This window comes from Hordeum vulgare, chromosome 2H, assembly GCF_904849725.1.
Source record: "Hordeum vulgare subsp. vulgare chromosome 2H, MorexV3_pseudomolecules_assembly, whole genome shotgun sequence".
Classification (NCBI taxonomy): domain Eukaryota; kingdom Viridiplantae; phylum Streptophyta; class Magnoliopsida; order Poales; family Poaceae; genus Hordeum; species Hordeum vulgare.
Window position 1 is genome coordinate 639,394,265 of NC_058519.1, and position 10,828 is coordinate 639,405,092.

At 44.8% G+C, this 10,828-nt stretch overlaps 1 protein-coding gene across 1 annotated transcript; it reads left to right on the forward strand.

Moving 5' to 3' along the window:
• The first annotated feature begins 8,693 nt into the window (after nt 1-8,693).
• LOC123431104 lies at nt 8,694-10,595 on the forward strand. The gene is made up of 3 exons (XM_045114941.1): nt 8,694-10,022; nt 10,112-10,429; nt 10,502-10,595. The coding sequence occupies exons 1-2, from the start codon at nt 9,421-9,423 to the stop codon at nt 10,425-10,427; spliced, it is 918 nt and encodes a 305-aa protein (XP_044970876.1). The 5' UTR covers nt 8,694-9,420; the 3' UTR covers nt 10,428-10,429; nt 10,502-10,595.
• The last annotated feature ends 233 nt before the right edge of the window (nt 10,596-10,828 follow it).

Genomic DNA, 10,828 nt, shown 5'->3' on the forward strand with positions numbered 1-10,828 from the left:
CGAACGGACGGCACCTCCGCGTTCAGCACACGTACAGCTCGACGATGATCTCGGCCTTCTTGATCCAGCAAGAGAGACGGAGAGGTAGAAGAGTTCTCCGGCAGCGTGACGGCGCTCCGGAGGTTGGTGATGACCTTGTCTCAGCAGGGCTCCGCCCGAGCTCCGCAGAAACGCGATCTAGAGGAAAAACCGTGGAGGTATGTGGTCGGGCTACCGTGGAAAAGTCGTCTCAAATCAGCCCTAAAACATCCGTATATATAGGTGGGAGGGAGGGGACCTTGCCTTGGGGCTCAAGGAGCCCCAAGGGGGTCGGCCGAGTCCAAGGGGGGAGGACTCCCCCCCCCCCCAAACCGAGTTGGACTTGGTTTGGTGGGAGGGAGTCCCCCTTCCTTCCCACCTCCTCCTTTTTTTTTCTTTTCTCTTGATTTTTTCTTCTTGGCGCATAGAGCCCTTTTGGGTTGTCCCACCAGCCCACTAAGGGCTGGTGTGCCACCCTCAAGGCCTATGGGCTTCCCCGGGGTGGGTTGCCCCCCCCCCCCCCGATGAACTCCCAGAACCCATTCGTCATTCCCGGTACATTCCGGTAACTACGAAAACCTTCCGGTAATCAAATGAGGTCATCCTATATATCAATCTTCGTTTCCGGACTATTCCGGAAACCCTCGTGACGTCCGTGATCTCATCCGGGACTCCGAACAACATTCGGTAATCAACCATATAACTCAAATACGCATAAAACAACGTCGAACTTTAAGTGTGCAGACCCTGCGGGTTCGAGAACTATGTAGACATGACCCGAGAGACTCCTCGGTCAATATCCAATAGCGGGACCTGGATGCCCATATTGGCTCCTACATATTCTACGAAGATCTTATCGTTTGAACCTCAGTGCCAAGGATTCATATAATCCCGTATGTCATTCCCTTTGTCCTTCGGTATGTTACTTGCCCGAGATTGGATCGTTAGTATCCGTATACCTATTTCAATCTTGTTTACCGGAAAGTCTCTTTACTCGTTCCGTAATACAAGATCCCGCAACTTACACTAAGTTACATTGCTTGCAAGGCTTGTGTGTGATGTTGTATTACCGAGTGGGCCCCGAGATACCTCTCCGTTCACACGGAGTGACAAATCCCAGTCTTGATTCATACTAACTCAACTAACACCTTCGGAGATACCTGTAGAGCATCTTTATAGTCACCCAGTTACGTTGCGACGTTTGATACACACAAAGCATTCCTCCGGTGTCAGTGAGTTACATGATCTCATGGTCATAGGAATAAATACTTGACACGCAGAAAACAGTAGCAACAAAATGACACGATCAACATGCTACGTCTATTAGTTTGGGTCTAGTCCATCACGTGATTCTCCTAATGACGTGATCCAGTTATCAAGCAACAACACCTTGTTCATAATCAGAAGACACTGACTATCTTTGATCAACTGGCTAGCCAACTAGAGGCTTGCTAGGGACGGTGTTTTGTCTATGTATCCACACATGTAAATGAGTCTTTATTCAATACAATTATAGCATGGATAATAAACGATTATCTTGATACAGGAATTATAATAATAACTATATTTATTATTGCCTCTAGGGCATAATTCCAACAGTCTCCCACTTGCACTAGAGTCAATAATCTAGCCCTCACATCACCATGTGAATTACATTGTAATAAATCTAACACCCATACAGTTCTGGTGTTGATCATGTTTTGGCCGTGGAAGAGGTTTAGTCAGCGGGTCCGCTACATTCAGATCCGTGTGCACTTTGCATATATTCACGTCCTCTCCCTCGACGTAGTCGCGGATGAGGTTGAAGCGTCGTTTGATGTGTCTGGTCTTCTTGTGAAACCGTGGTTCCTTTGCTAAGGCAATGCCACCAGTGTTGTCACAGAACAAGGTTATTGGATTCAGTGCGCTTGGCACCACTCCAAGATCCGTCATGAACTGCTTCATCCAGACACCGTCCTTAGCCGCCTCCGAGGCAGCCATGTACTCCGCTTCACATGTAGAATCTGCTACGACGCTTTGCTTGGAACTGCACCAGCTTACTGTACCCCCATTAAGAATAAATACGTATCCGGTTTGCGACTTAGAGTCGTCCGGATCTGTGTCAAAGCTTGCATCGACGTAACCTTTTACGGCGAGCTCTTCGTCACCTCCATACACGAGAAACATCTCCTTAGTCCTTTTCAGGTACTTCAGGATATTCTTGACCGCTGTCCAGTGATCCACTCCTGGATTACTCTGGAACCTACCTGCCATACTTATGGCCAGGCTAACATCCGGTCTAGTGCACAGCATCGCATACATGATAGAACCTATGGCTGAAGCATAGGGGACGGAGCGCATATGCTCTCTATCTTCATCAGTTGCTAGGCACTGAGTCTTACTCAATCTCGTACCTTGTAGAACTGGCAAGAACCCTTTCTTGGACTGTTCCATTTTGAACCTTTTCAAAAATTTATCAAGGTATGTGCTTTGTGAAAGTCCTATCAGGCGTTTTGATCTATCCCTATAGATCTTAATGCCTAGAATGTAAGCAGCTTCTCCTAGGTCCTTCATAGAGAAACTTTTATTCAAGTAACCTTTTATGCTCTCCAAAAGCTCTATGTTGTTTCCAATCAGTAATATGTCATCCACATATAATATTAGAAACGCCACAGAGCTCCCACTCACTTTCTTGTAAATACAAGATTCTCCAACCACTTGTATAAACCCAAATGCTTTGATCACCTCATCAAAGCGTTTGTTCCAACTCCGAGATGCTTGCACCAGTCCATAAATGGATCGCTGGAGCTTGCACACCTTGTTAGCATTCTTAGGATCGACAAAACCTTCGGGTTGCATCATATACAACTCTTCCTTAAGGAAACCGTTAAGGAACGCCGTTTTGACATCCATTTGCCAGATTTCATAATCGAAAAATGCAGCTATTGCTAACATGATTCTGACGGACTTAAGCATCGCTACGGGTGAGAAAGTCTCATCGTAGTCAACTCCTTGAACTTGTGAAAAACCCTTTGCCACAAGTCGAGCTCTATAAACGGTCACATTACCGTCAGCGTCCGTCTTCATCTTAAAGATCCATTTGTTCTGAATGGCCTTGCGGCTCTCGGGCAGTGCCTCCAAAGTCCACACTTTGTTCTCATACATGGATCCTATCTCGGACTTCATGGCTTCTAGCCATTTGTTGGAATCTGGGCCCACCATTGCTTCTTCATAATTTGCAGGTTCATTGTTGTCTAACAACATGATTGATAAGACGGGACTACCGTACCACTCTAGAGCAGCACGTGGTCTCGTCGACCTGCGTGGTCCGACAGAAACTTGAACTGGAGTTTCATGATCATTATCATTAACTTCCTCCTCAACCGGCGTCGCAATGACAGAGGTTTCCCCTTGCCCTGCGCCACCATCCACAGGGATGAGAGGTTCTACAACCTCGTCAAGTTCTATCTCCCCCCCACTCAATTCTCTCGAGAGAAACTCCTTCTCGAGAAAAGCTCCGTTTTTAGCAACAAACACTTTGCCCTCGGATTTGAGATAGAAGGTGTACCCAACTGTCTCTTTTGGGTAACCTATGAAGACGCACTTTTCCGCTTTGGGTTCCAGCTTTTCAGGCTGAAGCTTTTTGACATAAGCATCACATCCCCAAACTTTAAGAAACGACAACTTTGGCCTTTTGCCATACCACAGTTCGTATGGTGTCGTCTCAACGGATTTTGATGGTGCCCTATTTAAAGTGAATGCAGCTGTTTATAATGCATAGCCCCAAAATGATAACGGCAAATCAGTAAGAGACATCATAGATCGCACCATCTCTAATAGAGTACGATTACGACGTTCGGACACACCATTACGCTGTGGTGTTCCAGGCGGTGTTAACTGTGAAACAATTCCACATTGTCTTAAGTGAGCACCAAACTCGAAACTCAGATATTCACCCCCACGATCAGACCGTAGGAACTTGATCTTCTTTTTACGATGATTTTCCACTTCACTCTGAAATTGCTTGAACTTTTCAAATATTTCAGACTTGTGCTTCATTAAGTAGACATAACCATATCTACTTAAATCGTCAGTGAAGGTGAGAAAATAACGATATCCGCCGCGTGCCTCCACGCTCATTGGTCCACACACATCTGTATGTATGATTTCCAACAAGTCACTTGCACGCTCCATTGTTCCTGAGAACGGAGTCTTAGTCATCTTGCCCATGAGGCATGGTTCGCACGTGTCAAGTGAATCAAAGTCAAGTGACTCCAAAAGTCCATCAGCATGGAGTTTCTTCATGCGCTTTACACCAATATGACCTAAGCGGCAGTGCCACAAAAATATGGCGCTATCATTGTTAACTCTAACTCTTTTGGTCTCAATGTTATGTATATGTGTATCGCTATCAAGATTCAATATGAACAATCCTCTCACATTCGGTGCATGACCATAAAAGATGTTACTCATAGAAATAGAACAACCATTATTCTCAGACTTAAAAGAGTAACCGTCTCGCAATAAACAAGATCCAGATATAATGTTCATGCTCAACGCAGGCACTAAATAACAATGATTTAAGTTCATCACTAATCCTGACGGTAACTGAAGTGACACTGTGCCGACGGCGATTGCATCAACCTTGAAACCATTTCCTACGCGCATCGTCACTTCATCTTTCGCCAGCCTTCGCCTATTCCGCAGTTCCTGTTTCGAGTTGCAAATATGAGCAACGGAACCGGTGTCGAATACCCAGGCACTACTACGAGAGCCGGTTAAGTACACATCAATAACATGTATATCAAATATACCTAAATTTTCTTTGCCCGCCTTCTTATCTGCCAGATACTTGGGGCAATTGCGCTTCCAGTGACCCATACCCTTGCAATAGTAACACTTCGTTTCCGGCTTAGGTCCAGCTTTGGGTTTCTTCGTCGGATTGGCAACAGGCTTGCCGCTCTTCTTCCAATTGCCCTTCTTGCCTTTGTCGTTTCTCTTGAAACTAGTGGTCTTATTCACCATCAACACTTGATGCTCTTTACGGAGTTCAGACTCTGCGACTTTCAGCATCGCAAACAACTCGCCGGGAGACTTGTTCATCCCTTGCATGTTGTAGTTCAACACAAAGCCTTTATAGCTTGGCGGCAGTGATTGAAGGATTCTGTCAGTGATAGCTTCTTGCGGGAGTTCAATCCCCAGCTCAGCTAGACGGTTTGAGTACCCAGACATTTTGAGCACATGTTCACTGACAGATGAGCTTTCCTCCATCTTGCAAGCATAGAATTTATCGGAGGTCTCATACCTCTCGATCCGGGCGTTCTTCTGAAAGATAAACTCCAACTCCTGGAACATCTCAAATGCTCCATGACGCTCAAAGCGACGTTGAAGTCCCGGTTCTAAGCCATACAAGACTACACATTGAACTATCGAGTAGTCCTCCTTACGTGCTAACCAAGCGTTCTTAACATCCCGATCAGCCGTAGCGGGTGGTTCATCTCCTAACGCAGCATTAAGGACATAATCCTTCTTCCCAGCTTGTAAGATTAGCTTAAGATTACGAGCCCAGTCTACAAAGTTGCTTCCATCATCTTTCAACTTAGCTTTCTCTAGGAACGTATTAAAATTCAGGATGACTGTCGCGTGAGCCATGATCTACAACACAAATATATTCAAAGTGGACTTAGACTATGTTCAAGATAATTAGAGTTTAACTTAATCAAATTATTCGCTAAACTCCCACTCAAAAAGTACATCTCTCTAGTCATTTGAGTGGTTCATGATCCACTTACACTAGCTCAAGTCCGATCATCACGTGAGTTGAGTATAGTTTCAGTGGTAAGCATCCCTATGCTAATCATATCATCTATATAATTCATGATCGACCTTTCGGTCTCATGTGTTCCGAGGCCATGTCTGCACATGCTAGGCTCGTCAAGCTTAACCCGAATGTTCCGCGTGTGCAACTGTTTTGCACCCGTTGTATGTGAACGTTGAGTCTATCACACCCGATCATCACGTGGTGTCTCAAAACGACGAACTGTAGCAACGGTGCACAGTCGGGGAGAACACAATTTCGTCTTGAAATTTTAGTGAGAGATCACCTCATAATGCTACCGTCGTTCTAAGCAAGATAAGGTGCATAAAAGGATTAACATCACATGCAATTCATAAGTGACATGATATGGCCATCATCACGTGCTTCTTGATCTCCATCACCAAGGCACCGGCAGGATCTTCTTGTCACCGGCGCCACACCAAGATCTCCATCAATGTGTTGCCATCGGGGTTGTCGTGCTACTCATGCTATTACTACTAAAGCTACATCCTAGCAAAATAGTAAACGCATCTGCAAGCACACACGTTAGTATAAAGACAACCCTATGGCTCCTGCCGGTTGCCGTACCATCGACGTGCAAGTCGATATTTCTATTAAAACATGATCATCTCATACATCCAATATATCACATCACATCATTGGCCATATCACATCACAAGCATACCCTGCAAAAACAAGTTAGACGTCCTCTAATTTTGTTGTTCCATGTTTTACATGGTGACCATGGGTATCTAGTAGGATCGCATCTTACTTACGCAAACACCACAACGGAGATATATGAGTTGCTATTTAACCTCATCCAAGGACCTCCTCGGTCAAATCCGATTCAACTAAAGTTGGAGAAACCGACACTTGGCAGTCATCTTTGAGCAACGGAGTTACTCGTAATGATGAAACCAGTCTCTCGTAAGCATACGAGTAATGTCGGTCCAAGCCGCTTCAATCCAACAATACCGCGGAATCAAGAAAAGACTAAGGAGGGCAGCAAAACGCACATCACCGCCCACAAAAACTTTTGTGTTCTACTCGAGAAGACATCTACGCATGAACCTAGCTCATGATGCCACTGTTGGGGAACGTCGCATGGGAAACAAAAATTTTCCTACGCGCATGAAGACCTATCATGGTGATGTCCATCTACGAGAGGGGATGAGTGATCTACGTACCCTTGTAGATCGTACAGCAGAAGCGTTAGTGAATGCGGTTGATGTAGTGGAACGTCCTCACGTCCCTCGATCCGCCCCGCGAACAATCCCGCGATCAGTCCCACGATCTAGTACCAAACGGACGGCACCTCCGCGTTCAGCACACGTACAGCTCGACGATGATCTCGGCCTTCTTGATCCAGCAAGAGAGACGGAGAGGTAGAAGAGTTCTCCGGCAGCATGACGGCGCTCCGGAGGGTGGTGATGACCTTGTCTCAGCAGGGCTCCGCCCGAGCTCCGCAGAAACGCGATCTAGAGGAAAAACCGTGGAGGTATGTGGTCGGGCTACCGTGGAAAAGTCTTCTCAAATCAGCCCTAAAACCTCCGTATATATAGGTGGGAGGGAGGGGACCTTGCCTTGGGGCTCAAGGAGCCCCAAGGGGGTCGGCCGAGTCCAAGGGGGGAGGACTCCCCCCCCCCAAACCGAGTTGGACTTGGTTTGGTGGGAGGGAGTCCCCCTTCCTTCCCACCTCCTCCTTTTTTTTCTTTTCTCTTGATTTTTTCTTCTTGGCGCATAGAGCCCTTTTGGGCTGTCCAACCAGCCCACTAAGGGCTGGTGTGCCACCCTCAAGGCCTATGGGCTTCCCCGGGGTGGGTTGCCCCCCCCCCCCCCCCGATGAACTCCCGGAACCCATTCGTCATTCCCGGTACATTCCCGGTAACTCCGAAAACCGTCCGGTAATCAAATGAGGTCATCCTATATATCAATCTTCGTTTTCGGACTATTCCGAAAACCCTCGTGACGTCCGTGATCTCATCCGGGACTCCGAACAACATTCGGTAACCAACCATATAACTCAAATACGCATAAAACAACGTCGAACTTTAAGTGTGCAGACCCTGCGGGTTCGAGAACTATGTAGACATGACCCGAGAGACTCCTCGGTCAATATCCAATAGCGGGACCTGGATGCCCATATTGGATCCTACATATTCTACGAAGATCTTATCGTTTGAACCTAAGTGCCAAGGATTCATATAATCCCGTATGTCATTCCCTTTGTCCTTCGGTATGTTACTTGCCTGAGATTCGATCGTTAGTATCCGTATACCTATTTCAATCTCGTTTACCGGCAAGTCTCTTTACTCGTTTCGTAATACAAGATCCCGCAACTTACACTAAGTTACATTGCTTGCAAGGCTTGTGTGTGATGTTGTATTACCGAGTGGGCCCCGAGATACCTCTCCGTTCACACGAGTGACAAATCCCAGTCTTGATCCATACTAACTCAACTAACACCTTCGGAGATACCTGTAGAGCATCTTTATAGTCACCCAGTTGCGTTGCGACGTTTGATACACACAAAGCATTCCTCCGGTGTCAGTGAGTTACATGATCTCATGGTCATAGGAATAAATACTTGACACGCAGAAAACAGTAGCAACAAAATGACACGATCAACATGCTACGTCTATTAGTTTGGGTCTAGTCCATCACGTGATTCTCCTAATGACGTGATCCAGTTATCAAGCAACAACACCTTGTTCATAATCAGAAGACACTGACTATCTTTGATCAACTGGCTAGCCAACTAGAGGCTTGCTAGGGACGGTGTTTTGTCTATGTATCCACACATGTAAATGAGTCTTTATTCAATACAATTATAGCATGGATAATAAACGATTATCTTGATACAGGAATTATAATAATAACTATATTTATTATTGCCTCTAGGGCATAATTCCAACAGGAATATAAGGCTATGTCTAGCGACTGATGGCTTCACACCTTTTGGTATTAAAGCAGCCTCCTACTCTTGTTGGCCAGTATTTGTAGTACCTTATAATCTTCCACCGGAAATGTGCATGAAGCAGAGTAACTTGATTCTTGCAGTAGTTATTCCTGGTCCAGATCATCCAGGAAAGAACCTAAACGTATTTATGCAGCCTCTAGTCGACGAACTTGATGATTTGTGGAGAAATGGTGTAGAAACTTATGATAGTTATCGAAAGCAAAATTTCACCTTAAAGGCAGCTTTGCTTTGGTCTATTCATGACTTTCCAGCTTATGGATTAGTAGCATGTTGGAGCACTCATGGAAAGCTTGCTTGCCCTATATGTGGATCTGACATAAAGACATTCTCATTAAAGAATGGGAGAAAACCCTGCTGGTTCGACTGCCATAGGAGATTCCTTCCCACTGACCATGCATTTCGTAGGAGTGTGAAATGTTTTCTCAAGAAAAAAACAGTTTAAAATCGTCCACCAAAGCCCTTGTCTGGAGAAGAGGTGTATGAAGAACTCCAAAGTCTTGTCCCTGATGAAACTGGCAAGAGTAAATTTGAGGGGTTTGGGAAGGAGCACAATTGGATCGCTATAAGTGGTTTGTGGCAGCTAGAGTATTTTCGAAAGTTGTTCCTTCGCCATAACATTGATGTAATGCACAATGAGAAAAATGTATCTGAGGCTTTACTAAATACATGCCTCGATATTCCTGAGAAAAATAAGGATAACAACAAAGCACGCCTTGGTGTTGCTCTGTATTGTGATCGACCAAAGCTACACCTGAACAAGAATTCAAGGGGTGTGTGGAAGAAACCTAGAGAGAAATATTGTGTCAGCAAGGAAGATAAAATGACCATCCTTAAGTGGTTTAAAGAAGTGAAGTTTTCTGATGGGTTTGCTGCTAATTTGAGTAAAACAGTCAACTTGAATCAAAAAAAATTCATTGGGCTGAAAAGCCATGACCACCACATCATCATGCAGCGCCTCCTCCCAGTTGCCCTACGAGGTTTCATCCCAGAACCTGAATGGAAGGTCATAGCAGAGTTAAGTTTTTTTTATCGGCAATTGTGTGCCAAAGAAATTGTTCCAAAACGGATGCGTGAACTTGAGGAGGAGGTTCCTGTTCTATTATGCAAGCTTGAGAAAATGTTCCCACCAGGCTTCTTCAATGTAATGCAACACCTAATTGTGCATCTTCCATATGAGGCAAGGGTTGCCGGCCCTGTGGCATATCGTTGGATGTATGTTTTTGAGAGGTATGTTAAACTATATAACATTGATCTGCACATTGTGTTTTGATATATTTATGTCATTTATCAACTAAATTTCTAATAATTTGTTATAGGGCAATGCACTATCTTCGTTTAAAAGTGCGAAACAAGGCAAGAGTGGAGGGTTCAATCGTTGAAGCTTGTATTGTGCAGGAGATCATGAATTGTGTTTCTCTTTACTTTAGAGATCATGTTCGTACTATATGGAAGAAGAATCCTCGGTATAATAACGGAGGAACACGCGTGCATAATGATGGTTGTACCTTAGATGTGTTTCAGCATGAAGGAAACCTGCATGGAAGGCGTACTGCCCGAGAACTATCGTGTGAAGAGTTGAATGCAGCAAGGCTGTCCATTCTGACTAACTGCTCTGCTGTTGATAGATTTTGAGAGTAAGTGATGAATAGTTTGCACTTCTACAATTATAGTTTGCAACATATTTATTATCATACGCGGATTTGCAGAGCATTTGAGGATGAAAAATATGCGAGGCATCCCAACTTGACAACAGAGGGCCTTGAGAAAATGATGGCATCTGAATTCATGGAATGGTTCGAAATTGCTGTAAGCACATTTAAATTAGCATTATAATTATATCCTCTCCATTAAACTACTACTATATTTCAGAATCTGTGTTTTTTTCCATTTCATTGTAGTGCAAAGAAGATCCCAATACTGATGAGGACTTGTGGAATTTAGCTAATGGATGCAGCTCTAGACCCTATTCCGATAGCTCCTATGATGTGAATGGCTTTCGCTTTAGATCAGAGATATATGAGAAGAAACGTAGA